Source organism: Acromyrmex echinatior, chromosome 11 (genome assembly GCF_024713525.1).
Source record: "Acromyrmex echinatior isolate Ae372 chromosome 11, ASM2471352v2, whole genome shotgun sequence".
Lineage (NCBI taxonomy): Eukaryota > Metazoa > Arthropoda > Insecta > Hymenoptera > Formicidae > Acromyrmex > Acromyrmex echinatior.
Window position 1 is genome coordinate 9063632 of NC_141862.1, and position 19311 is coordinate 9082942.

The 19311-nt window shown below is 29.1% G+C and overlaps 3 protein-coding genes and 1 long non-coding RNA gene across 7 annotated transcripts in view; 2 read left to right on the forward strand and 2 right to left on the reverse strand.

Annotated features, from left to right (window-relative positions):
- The window catches only part of LOC105149641 (otoferlin), a 42622-nt gene extending 37273 nt beyond the window's left edge, over positions 1-5349 (forward strand). For all 3 annotated transcript variants that reach the window (XM_011062197.2, XM_011062198.2, XM_011062199.2), the window contains 6 exons: positions 999-1168; positions 1716-2034; positions 2288-2486; positions 2552-2770; positions 4824-4924; positions 5013-5349. In XM_011062197.2, coding sequence (XP_011060499.1) covers positions 999-1168; positions 1716-2034; positions 2288-2486; positions 2552-2770; positions 4824-4924; positions 5013-5193 — 1189 coding nt within the window. In that variant the 3' untranslated portion in view covers positions 5194-5349. The remainder of the gene's footprint in view (positions 1-998; positions 1169-1715; positions 2035-2287; positions 2487-2551; positions 2771-4823; positions 4925-5012) is intronic.
- Positions 5350-6146: 797 nt separating this feature from the next.
- Positions 6147-14408, reverse strand: Ns4 (Nucleostemin 4). The gene is made up of 6 exons (XM_011062196.2): positions 14303-14408; positions 10342-10476; positions 7819-8132; positions 7091-7736; positions 6523-6945; positions 6147-6401 (listed from the first exon to the last, which is right to left on the reverse strand). The coding sequence occupies exons 2-6, from the start codon at positions 10430-10432 to the stop codon at positions 6169-6171; spliced, it is 1707 nt and encodes a 568-aa protein (XP_011060498.1). The 5' UTR covers positions 10433-10476; positions 14303-14408; the 3' UTR covers positions 6147-6168.
- LOC147908130 (uncharacterized) lies at positions 13674-14317 on the reverse strand. The gene is made up of 3 exons (XR_015546555.1): positions 14211-14317; positions 13917-14109; positions 13674-13835 (listed from the first exon to the last, which is right to left on the reverse strand). It is a non-coding gene; the product is annotated as an uncharacterized LOC147908130 (long non-coding RNA).
- LOC105149639 (protein-lysine N-methyltransferase SMYD4) lies at positions 14082-18170 on the forward strand. Of its 2 annotated transcripts, none has more exons than XM_087410867.1 (12): positions 14082-14213; positions 14367-14746; positions 15042-15285; positions 15472-15652; positions 15755-16073; positions 16151-16403; positions 16505-16833; positions 16940-17013; positions 17093-17205; positions 17273-17582; positions 17699-17861; positions 17963-18170. In XM_087410867.1, the coding sequence occupies exons 2-12, from the start codon at positions 14619-14621 to the stop codon at positions 18105-18107; spliced, it is 2259 nt and encodes a 752-aa protein (XP_087266993.1). In that variant the 5' UTR covers positions 14082-14213; positions 14367-14618; the 3' UTR covers positions 18108-18170. The 2 variants fall into 2 exon arrangements, with proteins under 2 accessions (XP_087266993.1, XP_011060496.1); XM_011062194.2 differs by having other exon boundaries at positions 14086-14213; positions 14370-14746.
- Positions 18171-19311: the final 1141 nt, after the last annotated feature.

Here is a 19311-nt window from a genome sequence, read left to right on the forward strand (position 1 = left end):
GAACCACTTAAATTATGAATTTAAGAACTCAAAACAAACAAAAAAATTACCTCTAAAAGTTTACTCGCAAACAAGATATATTGACTTCTTAAGTTATAGAACCAAGGGAATAAATAATATCAAAATAATTTAGATTTATTTCCTTCATTGCTTTACAGTAATTACAATGTAATTATTAAATTACATTTATTACTATTTTATTATTATTTATTATTATCATATTCAAAATAATAGCTTCCAGCTCTAAGACAAGCATTACATTGCAACTATCGATAAGAGAACAAGTAGTTGATTGACACTGTGCGTCTGTAATTTCTTCACACGTTTGCAATATCCTCCGTTTCAATAATTGTAAGTTATTAAGAGGCATACATTTTTTGTTTCAAAGTAAACATAATCAGTTCAATAACTTACACTATAACAAATCAATATCTTTTGAACGAAGTTTTTGCGAGCAAACTCAAAATAAAAAACTTTATTTGTTTCACGGTTTTAAATTTTTAAGTTTAGCGATCTAATCTGGAACGCACCCTGTATAACGAATAGCATCATATTACAATGACAAATGAGATCTTTTCCAGCAATAAAATAAATTGTGTCACGCAATTCGGTAATTTAACAACAGAGCAACTTTATCACATCAGTAGTAATTATTTATCTAAAATTAGCAACTCCATGACTTTTAATAAGAGCTAATAACTAGTTTTTCATCGTAATTTCTCTTGTTTAACATGCATTTACGCTAAAACCATTTTCTTAAGAACTACATTATACACTGTACATTATAATTGCTACTTACTAATTTGTAGCTACTACACATTAACAGATATCATTTATAGATTTTGCGTTGTGTGTGTGTGTGTGTGTGTGTGTGTGTGTGTGTGTTGTGGAAAATATATTTTACCTTCTAGACTAATAAATATATCGAATAACAGAAGCAAAAATGCGAGGACGCAATTCCGATGCACGAAATTGATTAGACATTGTTTCTGTTCCAGGTCTGGCTATAATAAATGGAGAGATGCGATGAAACCGACTCAAATACTCTTGAAGCTTTGCAAAGATGGTAAAATCGATGGGCCAATATATTCTCATGGCCGTGTTACAATCGGTAGAAAAACTTTCTCCCTTTCAAACGAGGAGATGGAATTTTATGTACATACAAAGGGTACGTGAAAAGATCGAAATACATAATCAATAGTATTTGAGTATGTTACATATATTGTAAAATGGAAGATAATTTTGGCCCAATCGGGATAAATTTGGCCCAAATTTTTAAAAATGCCTACACAACATGGATCTAAAATCGGGACATAAAATAAAAAATGTCTTAAGATGTTTTTGAGACGTCTTTATGTAAATAGATTTTGACATGCTGTCTGAGCAATATCAAAATATGGGCAAAGTTATCCTATTCTACAGTATATTTTGATTTATACATATATTTATACAAATATTATTTAACAATTATTTAATTAAATTTTATTTAATTACAATAGTCAGAAAAAATTAATAATAATTACATAAAGAGAAAATGCATATGAAGTAAATTTACATAAATAGATAATAATTATAATTATATAACGTAATTTATATAACGTAAAATATAATTTAATATAATATATCTAATATAAGAGGATTTATACTGTTTTGGATGCGGCGTTGACTTAAACATATAAATCACATATATTACATAAAAGATTACTTTCTTTTAGGAATGGAAGAACATCTCGCCTTAGCCGTTCTTCATCAATGGAACGCTTTTCCGCGAATAGGTTGTGCCTTGGTACCTGAGCATGTGGAAACCCGACCTCTCTATAATCCCGAGAAACCAGGTATTGAACAGGGAAAATTGGAAATGTGGGTCGACATGTTTCCAATGGACATGCCCTCGCCGGGACCATCAATCGATATTTCACCAAGAAAGCCCAAGAGCTATGAATTGAGAATAATCATATGGAATACAGATGACGTCGTCTTGGAAGATGACGCATTCTTCACCGGCGAAAAGATGAGCGACATTTATGTAAAAGGGTAAACATAGATTTCTAAGGAAAATAAATTTTTCATCAACGTTTTTTATATATAATTGAATCAAAAGATTAATGTTAATCTTAATTATTATTGATAATGAATAAAACGTAAGGTCTCTTAATCACAAAATAATTTTCTTAGTTCTTTTTTTTTCTAACAATAGTTTAATTAAATACGCTATTTTGTTCAAAATTTTATTTAATTTTTTATAGTAAATAATTATATTGCATATCATTTCAATATTATTTAACAGATGGCTAAAGGGACCGGAGGATTGTCAATCCACCGATATTCATTATCGATCATTAACCGGCGAAGGAAACTTTAACTGGCGCTTTACATTTCCATTCGATTATCTAGTAGCGGAAGAGAAGATCGTTATTAATCGTAAAGAAAGCCTATTTAGCTGGGACGAAACCGAATGTAAAATACCAGCACGCCTAGAATTACAGGTAATGTAATTAAATGATACTTTCGATCTCGTTCCGATAGATAAAAATAATAACGCTTTTTGTAGGTCTGGGATGCAGATCATTTCTCAGCAGATGATTTCTTGGGCGCAATAACACTTGATCTCAATCGATTTCCCCGAGGAGCAAAAAATAGTAAGCTCTGCTCGTTAAGCATGCTGAAAACAGACGGATCTGTGCCAACGGTTAATATTTTCAAGCAAAAACGTATAAAAGGATGGTGGCCATTTTATGTGAAAAAAGAGAATGAAGACATGGAGCTGACGGTAAAAAGATATCACTAAGTATAAATATAAAATTTTAAATATACAGGGTGAGCAAAAAATATTGAACCAGCTAAGTATGTTGAAAACAAGACATTTGAGAAAAAAAATATTTCCTATAATAGTTTTGTAAAGTTTTATCAAACGACAATATCTATCTGATCTTGAACGTAAGTACGAAGAAGCTTTCAAAGTCAATTAAAAATTTTTAATTGGAATTTTTATTTTTTATTCAATATTCTTATAATTAAGTTCAGATCTTTTTGAAATACCATGATAAAACTTTTTTTGGTTAAATACTTTTGAACTATAAATAAGTTCCCATATGAAAAGAAACTATTTGTTAAAAAATATGAATTATTCAGAATTATTCAGAGAACTATTAGTGTCATGTAGTGTTAAAGGATATTATTATTCAGTACTATTGAAATATGTATAGTTTACTATTGGAAACCCTGGTAGCAAGCTGACGTCGAAATGACATCATTTGATGTCAAAATAACAACAAAGTAGCTTGCTAAGAATTGAATAGTAACTATAGAAATAAAAATCTAAATAGTTCTTAATACTTCTCAATTGTTTCTTTCCACACAGGATAATAGAGTCAGGTATTGCTGGCACTAGTATTATTCAAAGGACCGATAGCTGAAACTTTTTGAATTTATATAAAATGAAAATAAAAGAGAGTTTCCAATGGTCTTGAGTTTCATATATATCACTCCATATATTTTGAAATGTCGATGTCGTGACATTAAAGAATCTTTTAAAATCGAAACCTTTCATTTCATATATATCACTCCATATATTTTGAAATGTCGATGTCGTGACATTAAAGAATCTTTTAAAATCGAAACCTTTCTTTCAAAACCAATTCTTTTATTATTTTTCAAGATATATGGACCTTGAGTTCGACGTTAATCCATATATCATCTTGAAAAGTATTTAATAAAAGAATTAGCTTTGGAAAGAGAGATAGTTTTGAATGGTTTTAACGTATGGGTTAATTATGGCAAATTTGTTAAAAGTCGTCCGTCTTATTTTCATTTTTCAAATTCAAAAAGTTTTAACTATCGGTCTGGCGGTCAGATTCTTATTTATACATAATGCTAGCGATACCTAAATACAGGGTGGGCCATCTATTGGTACGTTTTTGAATTTCGTCGTATGGCAACACCGAACGAGCTACAGACCCGAAATTTTGACAGTTTATTAGTCATACCGTCCGCGGCACGAAACAACATGTTTTCTCTTGAAGAGCGTTTTGAAATTTTAAAAACTTATTTTCAAAGTCAGTGCTGTGTCGCCGAAACTGTACGAATTTTGAAAAGAAATATGGGTCGTGATAGAGCACCCACCGAAGGAGCTATACGCAAATTGGTGAGGAAAGTTCGTGAGAAAGGGATGTTAGTGGATGACATTATATTACGACTGTTTTGAGTGAAATTGGCGCCGAGGTAGTCCAAAATGTCATTAATAATTGGGGTGACCGAATGGCATACTGTAAGGCCAGTAGAGGGAGCCACATGAACGAAATCGTTTTTCATTCTTGACGCGGATACTTTTAGCTTCACAACAAAAAAAAATTAATAAAAAATATCAATGTATGCTCATTTGATCGCATTTTTAAAAACGTACCAATAGATGGCCCACCCTGTAGATCGAAAAGTCTTTAATTAAAAGAAGTTTTATTATAACGTTTTGAAAAGTTTTTAATGTCCACTACAAGAATATTGAATATTGGATAAAAAATAAGAATTTCCATTACAAATTTTTAAATTGACTTTAAGAATGTTTACGTACGTGTGTTTAAATTTAAATAGATTTTGCCATTTGATGAAACTCTACAACTTTTATATGAAACTATTTTTTCTCAAATACTTTATTTTCGAGATATTAGCGAATCAATATTTTTTACTTAGTATGTTATATATTTATATAAAAAATAGCAACCTTTTAAGCATTATTTAAAAATATATTAAATTTGTATTTTTATTAGTATTTTGTATTAATCTATATATATCTTAGTCAAATATTTATGCTTTATTGCTTTGTACAGGGCAAGGTCGAAGCCGAGATACATTTGCTCACAAAAGAGGAGGCAGAAAAAAATCCTGCTGGTTTTGGCAGAAATGAACCTGATCCACTGGATAAGCCAAAGTCAGTATAATACCACAACAATATCAATTCTTTTTTTTTTGTTTATGTTTATGACGTTAATTTTTTCATATTTTAAATTCTTTTGCAGTCGACCGGATGCATCCTTCATGTGGTTCCTCAATCCACTAAAGTCTATCAAGTATATAGTTTGGCACAACTATAAGTGGACTATACTGAAAGCCATAATTGCGATTGGATTAATCATACTTTTACTTTTATTCTTTTATGCAATACCAGGTTATTCTGTGAAAAAGATCTTGGGTGCTTAAATGCTGTTCGTCGCAATGTATCACTGTTGTTTTAGAAAACAATTGACGATTTAAAAATGTAGTCACAATCTATATTGTTACATTACACAATCGACGTAAATTAGCGTTTTATTAGATTAATTTCTCTAATTTGCTCTTAATATTGGCTTTAGAAAATTAAAATTCTTTTATAATGATAAAATAGAAGTTATAATGGATTTCAATAGAATTAAAAAATACATACAGGGTATTTCTGAGCAACTCATATAAAAATCATAATAAAATCATAATAAAATCATAATTAAGAAATACCTTGTTTAAAATACCAAAGTAAATAAAATATTTTTCGAAGAAATAGAAGTCATGTATCTTGCAGTTTCATGTTAGGCATGCAAATGTTAGGACACTAGAAATTATATATATTTTACGTATGAATGTTGTAGATAAATTGTATGAAGTATCGATTTATGACCATTTTTTAAATGATTCGTATTACTTCGTTCCTGAAGAAGTCTTGATAATTAATATAATTTTTTTTATCCTTGATCAGTTTATAGTGGACCAAAATAATAAATTAATCAGAATAATTGCAAATTAGGACTACATTGTAAATAATTCAGATTACACACAGTGACCTTAAAAAAATATATTAAAAAATGAGAAAAATATAGCAATTAGCAACATAGTCGCTTGTATAATAATATATTTTTACTCGTAAAATATTCTATATCATAAGGTGCGATTCATTTAACGCTGTAAATGCTTCGTTGAACAATCAGAAAGAATTTTGCGAATTGACCAATCAAAAAATATTTCGAAGCATTTGCAGCGTAAATGGATCGTACCCATAGTGACGATTGTGTTTCGCAGGCGAAAACACAGGAAAATCATTCTTTATCATCAAATTGCTCATTATATATTAAGAAAAAAGGTGTGTATAAAAAAAAGGAAGTAAATAAAATATCTTAGCAAAATACAATATAATAAACTATTTTATTATTCTGTAGATAACAATGAAAATTTATTAGCTATAAGCGGTACATCGTTTTCCTCATTTGATTCCGTAGATTTATCATTCGCTACACTTATAGAAGATTCCGTCAGTCTTTCGTCGTCATTTTCTTCATCTTCAGAAGACATATCTTCGGTTGGTGTACTAAAATTATCATCTTTGTTCCTAGCTTGAATCCATCGTACTATCTCAACATCTGCGTGATTTTCCCATTTTTCTAAAAAAAAAAAAAAAATTTACATTGTTTAAGAATACATGTTATATACAATTGTTTAAACAATTTTTTTCACAGACAAATAATCTTGTTTGTGTATGATAAGAGAGAATAAAGTAAGTACTTTTATCAATAGTCCAATTCGGTGGATATATATACAAACAAATTTTTCCTTCTAACGTCATTCGTAACAATGAATTTGCTGCCCTATATGTATCCAATCTAGCTGCTCGTGCCGTCTTGAAATCTCTTTTAATAGCCCAACCATCACAGATATCCATAGCGGACCACGTGTCATCATTCTCCGGATGTGGAATCCTTAATAGTTTCGGTAGATTCACTCTTTCGGCTAGAAATTGTACAATAGTATACGGTTCTCTGACTTGAGCAATCGGGAATGAACCCATTAATATTTGTAATTCTTTGGGCACGGTCGAAGGAAAAACCAAACCGGGACAATCGCACAAACACACAGTCTTTGTAAGATAAATAGTCTGAAAATGCTTAGTATGACCAGGAGTACGAGACACGCTCACGACTTTCTTGCCTGTAAAATAAAATAGATGATAAAAATTAAATAACATGATTAAATATGGAATATAAAAATTTAAGAAATCATTATTTAATTGATCATTTAACAAATGATTAATTATATAATGCAATCGTATAATTAAATAATCTTGCTTTTTTACCCATCAATGCATTCATCAAAGAGGACTTTCCAACATTCGGCGTTCCAATACACCCAATAGTCAGAACTCCATTTTTGTATTTTTCGTGTTCAAAGTAAGTGGTATCCTCCTTCTCAACTGTTACATCATCCTTGTGATTTATGTCATCTAAATCGTATTCGGAATGCATTTCCTCTTGAATCTTCTCATACCAAGAACTTAGATTGACTTGATCCCCAACAATATTTTTACAAGCCTCCAGCAACTTCTGCGCTCCTTCCGCGGCCATTCTCAATTTTCCCTTACGACGTCTTTTCTTTATACCCTCCTCCTTATTGTTTGTACTATGAAGATTATAAGTGGGATACGATGTGAACATTAAAATGTGTAATTTTGGATATTGATTATGAAAATATTCTTTCCAAGCCACCACTAACGCTGGAGGTGCTAGATCAACCTTGTTTAATATCAAAATCATATCTTTCTTCAATTTCTTCGTCACATAGTCGTATAAATACGGAGGAAACATTAGAACGGGATATCTGATATCGACAATAATTAATAAAATATCTGACATTTCTAAAACCCTCCATAGTTGTCGCCAAGTTTCTAAATTCAATTCAAAGTAACTCGAACTATCTAATTCTTCCATGCTGTCTAAGTAATCCTAAATACAAAGAATTTGTTATTAGTCAATAACATATTTGATAAGCTAGAATTTTGTTTAGTATAGAGTCATAAATACATACTTTAAAATATCTTTGTTCTCTCGTCTCCAATTGTTCCTTTGTCATATTAAAATCCCATGGAGGTCGTTTTGGCATGTCAATCCCAGGCGGAAAATAATTATCAGAAATTTCTTGATCTTTGAGACTGGCGGGTTCGATACTTTTAAAGGCTCGTTCCTTGCGTTTTCGCAATTTTTCCTTGGACTCTTCAAAGAATTGTAATGTATATTTATTCCTCGAAGATTTATTATCTCTTGGTTGTTTATTTATCATCATCACTTGTCTCTGATCAACATTGTTTTCGCTGCAGTAGCTTTCATCATCATCTGAATTTACTGTAAATGAAAACATAACATATTTTTGCAACAATAATTCTTCACAAATATTAATAAATTGTTAATAAAGTAACTATAAATTGTAATTATATATGTATATAAACTTTTAAAAATAATGCGACTCAGATAGCATAGATTACATGATGCTCTACCTGCTTTATTTTGAATTTATTTTTTGCGGTCCAACGGTTCAAAAATATAACACCATATTTTCTATTTTATGGAAACTATCAAAATAATAATATTATGCGACATAGTTTAACAATTTCATTTTCAAGATACATATTAAAAGCTTCAAGAATTTATATTTAAAAATATTTATATTTAAAAAAGTAGCTTATATTTCGTAAATAAATAATATGTTTTTAGAATAATTGATTTTTAGAAATTATCTTGATTTTTTATTTTGTTATTGATGAGATAAAATTCAAAGTTAATCATTTCGGTTATTTTTATACAAAGTACATAGTCGTGTAAAAAGGATCATTAAAATAAATAATAAAAAGATAGATAAAAAAATTTATATTAATATTAATATAAATAAATTTTATATGGTATATATACATACACACTTATAACTTCTATTATTTTTATCTGTTTACTTTATATACATATTATAATAATATATATGGCAAATTGTTTAAGTAACATAATAAATTATATAAATTAAATAACATTTGTTTTTATGCATATATAAATGTATATATATATATATATATATATATATATATATATACATTTATATATGCATAAAAAACAAATGTTATTTAATTTATATAATTATTATGTTACTTCAAATCAAATATACACTATTGAAATAAATATTATGCCCACAAGATTTTGTTTATCTGAAAATGGTTCTCAGTTTAAGTAAGATTGAGTATTATATAGAACATTCCAGCAACGGATGTTTTTCTTTTAGGAATTCGGCATAAATGTGATTCTAATATTCTTGGCATTCAATGAATAGTAAAGATCCTAGCATGCCTAAAAGATATTTCAAAGAATTTATTATAAAGATATCTTCTAGACAATGCGTATTGTTAGAACGACAATGTCATTGTCATCAAATATAAAAGAATCCTAAAAAGAAAGTTTGAATTGAATGATTTATGGCATTCAATGAATAGCAAAGATTCTAGACAATGCATGCCTAAAAGACATTTCAAAGATTATAAAGATATCTTCTTGACAATGCATATTGTTTGGGCAGAACAATTTCATTAAATATAAAAGAATCCTAAAAAGAAAGTTTGAATTGAATGATTTTTGGGCAGAATGATTTATGTATCAATTCGAGTCACTAAATAAAAAGTCACCTTAAATATTGCAATAACAATGCATCTCAAAAATGAACAGTGTAGAAAGTGGACAATGTATGAGAGAAAGTTATATAAATTCGAAAATAATAAGTCTAGACAACTAATATTGGGAAAATTTATTGATATTTGAGTTATTTAGAGGACAGCTTATAAAAAGATTTATTACTCAAGGAAAAATTAAAGGCTGAAAATCCATCAATTGTGAGAATAATTGTAAAAATCTTTTGAAAAGCCATTAGTATTGAAACATGAAATAATAGCTACGTTAGTAGAAAAAGTTTTGCAAATGTTATAAAATTCTTTAATATAAATATTCGTTATATAAAAACATTTCTGTTTTTTTTATTATTTTTTTTATATTCTATATTATCATGTTTTATATATATAATAATTATATAATAATATAATAATTATATATATAATAATATAATAATTATTTTATATAATAATTTTTGGCTACGAGCCAAAAATTATTCTTTTTTCTTTGTTTTATAAAATTTATGAGCCTTATTAATTAGATATAAATATTCGTATTTCTTCACTAAACATATTCTTTAAAAATTTAAACATATTCTTTAAAATCTTTACAGTAGAATATCATTCTAAAGAATGAAAATTGAGTCAGCTTGGAAAAGAGTAGCTCAATTTCCTTAAGTGAGATTTCAATCTTTAAAATAAAATTCACTGTAAAAGTTTTAGAGAACACTCAAATCAATTATATTAAAGAATCTTACAACAATTACAAAGCTGTTTTTTTTCTTGACGTAAACACATCACATTTTTAAGTAAAGAATGTAATAAAATAATAAATCTCACTTAAGGAAAAGATTAAAAGAATAGACCTCTTAATAAAACTTTATTAAAATTTTTATAATAAATAGACTTACCAAGCAATGTTCGTTGCCGTTGTTTTTTAGCCTGCATTTGTTGCTTTTTTGCTTTTCCGCTGAATGGAACTTTTCTCCTTCCTTGAGGCATTTTGCAGTTTCAAGTTCGTTTTCCTTTATTACTATATCACAGATCTGTCACAAACAATTCGTAGTTTATTTATAAAAATTATTATGTTTAATTCGTCAAAGTTCAGAACCACTGTATATACACCACTGTATGCCGGCACTTCGTTCTTACGACTTACGACCTACAGAAATGCTGAATGAATACTATTGCGAATCAGTTCTACGAGACGAGAATTTATATACGATGCAGAACAGCTGATCGTTTAACCATTAACGCCATCTGAGACGAGACCACGCGCACAAGTATATTCGGATGGTTAGCCAAAGTGTGGCTACGTGGATTACGAAAATTGAAGAAATCGTAACGATTCGACTAGATACGTGTTAGCGCGTGCAGGTCTTCGTGTACAATAACATCGTTCAACGCCGCTTCACAAGGTATACTCGTCTCACGCCATCCTACCATTTCTGCCGATTTCCCACTCTCCGGTGTCCCCACTTTCCGGTGCTCCCACTCTTGTGTTTGTATTGTATGCGTTTTCTCTCACGTAGTGCACAAAAAAAATGTACATGCAACGTATTTTTCCACCATGAATTTGAGAGGATCCAAATTTGAAACCAAGCATCGAATGAATGCGGCTGTGGTCGAAATTTCGCTACAAATGCTTTGAAGTATTTGATGGACCAATTAGAAGAAAGAATTTTACAAACTGATCAATTAAAAAAAAAACGCTTCAAAGCGTTTGTAGCATCGCGTTAATCGTATCACCGACGAGAACGTCTTATTATTCTTATTAAAGACGGGCGAATTTCGTGAATATCAATGGGGTGGATGAGAATAATAGGAGAAAGATGATATTATCGACAATTGATATAAATGCGATTACTAACATAAATACATTTCGATAATACATTATTAAATTCATGATTTTTTATTATATAAATACAGCGTAAATAAGCGTGCATACTTTTAAAGCTATAATATCCTATATATTGTAAAATTACAATTTTTTTCTCTACAGTTATAATCTCTATATTGACAATCAAACTTGGCTGATAACATTAAAATCATAGTTTTAAATAAAAATCGAGTATTATTAAGTTTTAAACATATATGCATGCTACTGCTAAACTAATAAATCATGAAAATAATACTATTCAACTTCTTACTTACTCTTAAGGGGATGCTGGAGTGTCCTGTTTTATCATTAAATTTTAAAAACGCCTTTCTCGTAACTGAGTTTATGGATTGAAAAATCCTTCTCCACAATTAAAGTATCGACAACAACGCAAGTCGCCAGCTACATTTGAATACGAAAAACGAAAGAAAATTAAAGACTTACAGTTTTGTTATCGGCTTCTGTAGTCAACACATCACAATATGTATTGCATATAAGAGTTTCAGATCTTGCACGTTCATAAAAAGTAGCTGGCGAATTGCGGAAAACCGAAACGAACAATCCTATGCTTTTAGAAACGCGATAGGAGTTTTAGTATAAGAGAAAGGCGTGTACAAAAATTTCGTTTGTATATTACGAGTGAAATTGACGTGTAGCCATGAAACTGAGCAATATTTTAGTTCCGCGATATTCCGACAGCGGCGCTGTCATGAAAAGTGCGTCGCTGAACCATAGAAATGATCTGAATTATCGACCTACTCAGGCCCATATCAATCAAAACGTGCCCTGGTCCTCTTTTGAGAGGAAAAATAATAAAATAAATATGATATTAGTTATTTCAATTTTGTTGAAATAATTTCTTCCTAAACAAGAAACATACCATATTATTTACATATGAATACAAATGAAGATAATTATTTTAATTACACTGTTCTGTCTTTTACATACATTTTATTTAGTAAATTATTGATGCATATATATAAAATAACATATACATATATATATATATGTATGTATATGTATGTATGTGTATATATATGTGTATATATATATATATATATATATATACATGCATTATATATATATATATTTTATATATGTATACAATTTTAATATTGCACATTTAAACACAGAGAATGCATAAACAGCTTAGCATTGATAACTTCTATCTGCAACGTATGTATATTCACACATTATAGTACATATATGCAATATTGTACAATATTGCCTATGTGTGTATTATATTTAAGTACATCACTAATATTTTAACATGATTAACTTCTACATATTTTTATTAAACATAGCAAAAAATGGTATAGCTATGTATATTATATGTGTAATATATCTATATATAGCTAATACATATCACATCCTGACCTAAAATGACATTGTACGACAGGAAAAATGCTATTATATAGGCCCATGTGTCAATGTACACTGTCAATACTGAAAATCTATAGTTACGTATTTTCAGTACTCGCAGTGAATATCGAAATACAGTTGTAGTATCACTTTTTCCTATGATTTTTCCTATCATTTAGAGTTTAGTCAAGATGTAACATATATTACTGTCAATATATGGACACGTGTTTCATATATATATATATATATAAATGAATACGACATTGCACATACATAATGTAACTCTTTTTACTCTGTCTAATAAAAAGAGATAGATACTTATAGTACTTATACATTACTAATATGTCGACTATATATCTAATATAGAAAATTGTATGTACATTATACTATGATAATTCTAACATTGTTGTAACATATAACAAAACATTATTAGTGAATATAAATTATAATTATATTTTATATGTATTATAATGTACATATACACAATAATGTACAAAATATAATTTTAATATTGCATATATCATTAATTCTATCTTGCATATATCATTAACTAACATGTTTATATCTTCACTAATATGTCAATAATATTTTTTGTGTTATTGTGTATATACACATATATTATATTAGGTGTTGGAATTAATTCGTAGCGTTTTTAATGAAAGAATGTTATTTATTTCACATGAGCATTAAAAAATACATTAATGAAAGTACTTCCCATCACTTGTAAAACGCTACGAATTAATTCCAACACCTAATAATACACATAAAATGTAATTGTAATTCGTATTCATGAATGTCTTTTTATGTACAACATTAGAATTACATTTTATATATCATTATACACATTATAATATAAAATTTTAATATTGCAAAAATGGACATAGAGAATATCTGCATGAATATCTATATATATATATATATATATATATATATTATGATATTCATTTATGATAATATATTATCGTAACCTAAAATGGCATTGGATGTAAGAAAAAAGTGCTATTACGGTTTCGTATCGATATATCTATTAATTAAAAATCTGTATTTTATATATATTACAGACTTTTAGTACTGGTGATATATATTAGAACACGGCCTACATTGCATGTGTATATAATACAACTAAATATGTATATAATGCAACTAAATTTCTAAGGTCCAATTCTACAAATATAAGATTAACTTCAATTATGTTTATTTTTTTTTCAATTCTAAAATTGGAAAATTTTCCAAAATAAATCTTACATTGTGGGACCGATCCTAATACACGTCCCTGTTAAGATGGTAATGTAGGAAACGGAATAAAAATATCGATAATTAATCGATCGAATTTCCTGCATGATCATATTAATTTCAGAGGGCGTAAGCAGATTATACATTGGAAATGAAAATCTGTAATATCGACCTTGATCAAGTTCGGCCTTCGCTCCAGCATCCCCTTAAATCATTTGAATTTTGAACAGTCACGCAAAGTTTTTAATAGTATCATTAGTATCTCGTCGATGATTGTATCTTTACGTCCTTTTCTTATCAGCTTACCAGGTGAGATCGACTCTATCTTGCTCATTTCATGTATAGCAATTTTTAGTGCACTAATCTTCTATGTAATGCAAGTGACTGAGTTTACTTACATAATTACTGTATATTAACATCGAACTGTACCGAACGCATTAAACACAGCATTCCATTACGCAGTAGGTACGCAGTACGCAGTGGCGCAGTACGTTGGATTTGGACATTTCCCTTACCCTTCCTCAGCCCCGCTGCCCTTAGCAACTTCCAGCTGCTTCCAGCAACTTCTGTCGTCATAGTCGTCACAAGTAATTTCTCCTCACTCCTGTCTGTTCTTGTGAATTTCTGCCCAGTGCCCATATTCTAGTCCATTGTCTATTCCTGTCTCGTCTTTCCTTGCGATCGTTTGTTGAGTTACGTTTTCTTACAATCGAGATGGACTGGTATAAAGTCACCGATACTTTGAACTGTATGCTGAGGACTTCTCGACTCAATGACGAGATAGGGAACATGAAATATGAAAACGAGTTAATATCTCGTTTGTTGCACAATCAAGAGGTTATGTGAGTACGACAATTAAGTGTACATGTCGCTCAGGGAGAGCTTTTTGTTATCCCGACTTTCGAAATAATTTCTTCTTTTTCCTAATTCTAGTAAAATGATGAAAAGTTTATATATTAATTTATTTCTCAAATGAAATTTCACTTATCCTATGTTCCTAATTGGTACTTTTAATTAACTATAATATATGTGTTTATTTATTAGTGTGTGAGTTAAATTTTAGCAGTAACGAAATTAATTTTAATTAATGGAAGTGTACACTCTGAGATATATTGTTTTCTTTTAATTGAAATGCAGGCAATTTGTGTCCTATTGGCTGAAAGATTTGTATAACACAAAAAATGAGAGAAAACAACAGAAGAACTTGGAAAAATCAACAGCTTTCAAGTTATCTGGGAACAAGGAGTTTCAATCGAAAAAATATGCAGCGTCACTCGAATCATATACAAACAGTGCAATATACGCTCCTTCTAGTAGCATAAATTTGTCAATAGCAATTGCAAATAGATCAGCTTCTCTATTTTACATGGACAGATGGGAGGTAAATAAAAAACTAGTGTGAACTACATTACAATATTTTGGCTTTTTTATAAACATTTATTTATTTATTTCTTCTTTTTATAATTTATTTTATTTATAGTAACAAATTCTATATTATTTATTCTATTTATTCTATTTGCAAGTATTATTTATTGTTATAAGTGTTATTAATTTTGATAATACAAAGGATTGCATCAATGATATCAATTTGGCGATTAAATTGGGTTATCCTGAGAATTTACGTTACAAACTACATCTACGTGCAGCTCAGTGTTACCTAAAATTAGGTAATAAAACATCAGCTGTCGAAACTGTCTTACAAATGCATAGCATACTGAATGAGCCTAATATATCAAATGAAACAAAAGGCAAGTATCTATTATACTTCGTATATTTTAAGTTTGAAAAGAAAATGATTTAGATAGATATTTTTTTATATTTTTTATATAACCAATTATTGAAATTTTTAGAGCAATTACAGAGGCAAATAAATGACATAATGTCAAAAATATCATGTATGGAAGAAAATGCAGATAGTACTACAGATACTGCAGAATTTCCTTCATTACCTGACGTCGCATTTGGCGAAAATCCTAATTTTCGGTTTGCTTCGGCAGCCGTAGAGATAAAATGCACTCCAAAAAAAGGAAGATATGTTGTAGCTAATAGAGATATCAAAAGAGGTCAGATTCTATTCGTTGAAAAAGCATTTGCTTTTGTCCCATTGTGTCACATTAAATCTGATAATTGTTACAATTGTTGTCGCTCGTCTGGTAATACTCCTGTACCGTGAGTTCTATATTTCTTGTTTTTTGAGGAATTAATTTATATATATATATACGTATATAATGTGTTAAATTATATAGATGTACAGAGTGTGTCGACAGTATATATTGCAATATTACTTGTTGGGATGAAGCACACTCGTCTTACCATCGTTGGGAATGTCTCGGCAATCAAATGGGCCTTTGGGCAGAAATTGGAATAGCATATCTGGCTGTAAGAATGTTGTTTAAATGTACAACTGATGTAACTGATGATAACAGACTTGATGAAGTACAAAAGTTAGTGACAAATTTTTCCAAACTTCCACCAGGCGACGTTATTTCATATGGAATCGTAAGTGACATAATTTTTGCAAAAATCAAATATGTGATTTTTGCATGTAGAATTCCTTCAATAAAACTAATTTTTATTATATTATTATTTCTTCCTTTCAGACGGCAATTATGCTTATGATGTATTTATCAAAGTATACAGATTTTTTTAAAACTATCAATCTTAAAGAATGTTTAAAGTTCTATAACGATTTTAATTGTGACCTCACAACAGAGGATGATGAACGATTGTATGTAAGTTCTTTATTATTGAGACACGTATTACAACTTATTTCTAATGGACATGCTATTACAAAAATAAAGGCTGTAGTAAATAATACACGTTATAATAAAAATAAAGTCTTTATTCAACAAGAAGATAGAATAGCAACGGCGATTTATCCCTCAGCAAGTATGATGAATCATTCTTGTGATCCTAATATAATTAATAGGTAATATATAAATGTTTGATTACGAGAAATGAGATAATTGCTCATTGCTTACATAAATATTTGTAAGAAATATATATTTTTTTATTTAAATAACGTTATTCTTTAGCTTTTTAGGACAATTTTTAATAACCAAAGCCACACGAGACATTGCAGCGGGTGAAGAAGTTTTTAATTGTTATGGTATGTTAAATTAATAATAAATTAATAAATTATTTTATTAATATTTGATTTTGATTTCACATTCAATATTGTGCAATAGGGGCTGACTTTAGAAGAATGTTGAGAAAAGACAGACAAGAAAAAATGGAAAGTCAATACTGCTTTAAATGCAATTGTGCAGCGTGCAGTGCACCAGAATATGAAGATATTTTGGTAAATTATTTATCATTTTTAGATATTTAACTGTACATTATTGTGTATATAAATGTTTTTTTTATAGAAAAAATTTACTGCAAAGAAGTGTCCTGAATGTAGTGGCCCATTGAACGATAATTGCTCTGTACTACATAGATCTTCTATACATTGTATGGATTGTGGAACGGCAGTCTACGAAAATATTTATGATTTTACGTTGAGACAGGCCCAACATTATTTTGAGAAAGCAGAAATTTGCATAGAAAATGAAAATTATGACGAAGCATTAGATAAATTGAAAAAATGTTTGCGTCTTAGAAAAGATGCATTATATAAATATCATGACGACATTGCCGACACCATGGATTTCATAGCAAAAGTGTATGCTATTATAGGTTTGTATCAGCGAACATACATCATGAAGTGACGGTCCAGATCAAATCAATTGTTTCTATATATAGAGAATCATTTATCATTCTGAATATGTAACATTATTTTTCTTTATTTTTAGGACAATGGCTAAATTCGATCTCGTACCTCGAACACAGTATCGTAGCAATTGAAGAAAAATATGGCCCTTGGAGCATTGAAGTTTGTAATGAAATAAATAAATTAACAGATATATGTCTGGAATATTTGCAGGAAGAATCTAATACATCATCCAAATTTTACAAGTAAATGTCGAAGTTTTATAATTTAGATTATTCTAAATTATAATTACGGTCGTTTGTTTATTACAAAGCATTATGCATTTGATTTTTTTTTTTCTTTACAGAAATACGTTGAAAAAAACACGGCGATATCTAAATCGTGCTCAAGAAATTATTGATTTCACATATGGTCCATGGAATGAAGCTTATCACGAAATTGCCGTAAAAAGAGAGATTCTTTCATCAATTTTAAAAAATTTTAACGTCTGATATTTGTGTGAACAGTCTGTAATATTTAACAAATAAATGAATAAAAAATTATAATAAAGCGTATATATTGTTATTGGTTCAATTCGCCTTGAACAGTCGGTACTTGAAAATTTTTTTTACTCACACATATAATTATAATAAGATGTATTTTATTGTTTCAAAATATAACCATTTTTTGATAGTCATTTTATCCATGTTTGCTTACTTTGATAAAAAAGCTGTATTTTATAATAATTGGAAGAATATATATACTGTATTTTAAGTTACGTCAAAATATTCGGGAATTGTATATTATTTGCGTTGTGTAAAAATTTGAAAAAAGGTGTCAATTGCCGAGATGGGCGCTGCGTGTACGAGCTAGTTGTGGCAATACTGTTGAGCAATTGTGGCAGAGATTACCTTGTTGTTTCTTCTTTCACATATCATAAAATATTATATATCAACGGCTAATCCTTTCAATTATTTTTTATTTTTACAGTAAAAATTAATTAAAATTTGAAAAACTACATTTCTGTAAAATTAATTAATGACAATTAATATTGCACTTTAAAAATTGGATATACATTACGACACGAATAATTTTTTAAGAATTTGTAAGTCTATCTTGAAAATATATTTTTAGAAGAAGAAATAAAAATATCTCAATCTTTATTTTTCTAGGAAGTAAATAGGCCGAATTATTTTTATTCGGACAACTGATTCTAAAAATATATCTACAGCTCTTCGTCTAAGAAAATGCGAGGAACAGCGCGGCCTTCTGTCGGATTACCATTGTGAAGAGGCTTTTACTTGGATTGTTAAACATTAGAATTATTAATGGCTATATCCACTCTGCAGGCGCTAGCTTTTACACTATGGTACTATCTCGTAACACCAGTTCCTTCTGATTCTTTTACCGCTTTTATGAATATTATGAATATTTTTATCCTAAAATTTCGTCATATATATATATAAAGCATACACACTAACGCGCACGCACGCATCCCCTTCCCCCCCCCCACACACACACATACACACTTGAACTCTGTTCTAATACATTAACTTAGACTACACATGTAGGGTTACCAGCCGTATAAATGTAGCCTTTTTGAGATCGTAAAATTTCTTGTTGTTAATTACAATTTTATATCAATAAAATTATATTAATAAAAATTGTCAATAAAAATTATTTTCTAGAAATTTTATTTGGTTAAATATCTACATT

Bases quoted from the DNA above. Each gene is read 5' to 3' on its own strand.
- Ns4 (XM_011062196.2), bottom strand. From the start codon at position 10,432: ATGCCTCAAGGAAGGAGAAAAGTTCCATTCAGCGGAAAAGCAAAAAAG. The intron at 8,133-10,341 runs GTAAGTCTATTT...TTTCATTTACAG, and splicing joins ACGGCAACGAACATTGCTTG to TAAATTCAGATGATGATGAA. The intron at 6,946-7,090 runs GTAAAAAAGCAA...TTTATTTTACAG, and splicing joins TTTGATGAATGCATTGATGG to GCAAGAAAGTCGTGAGCGTG.
- LOC105149639 (XM_087410867.1), top strand. From the start codon at position 14,619: ATGGACTGGTATAAAGTCACCGATACTTTGAACTGTATGCTGAGGACT. The intron at 14,747-15,041 runs GTGAGTACGACA...ATTGAAATGCAG, and splicing joins TTGCACAATCAAGAGGTTAT to GCAATTTGTGTCCTATTGGC. The intron at 15,286-15,471 runs GTAAATAAAAAA...GATAATACAAAG, and splicing joins TTTACATGGACAGATGGGAG to GATTGCATCAATGATATCAA.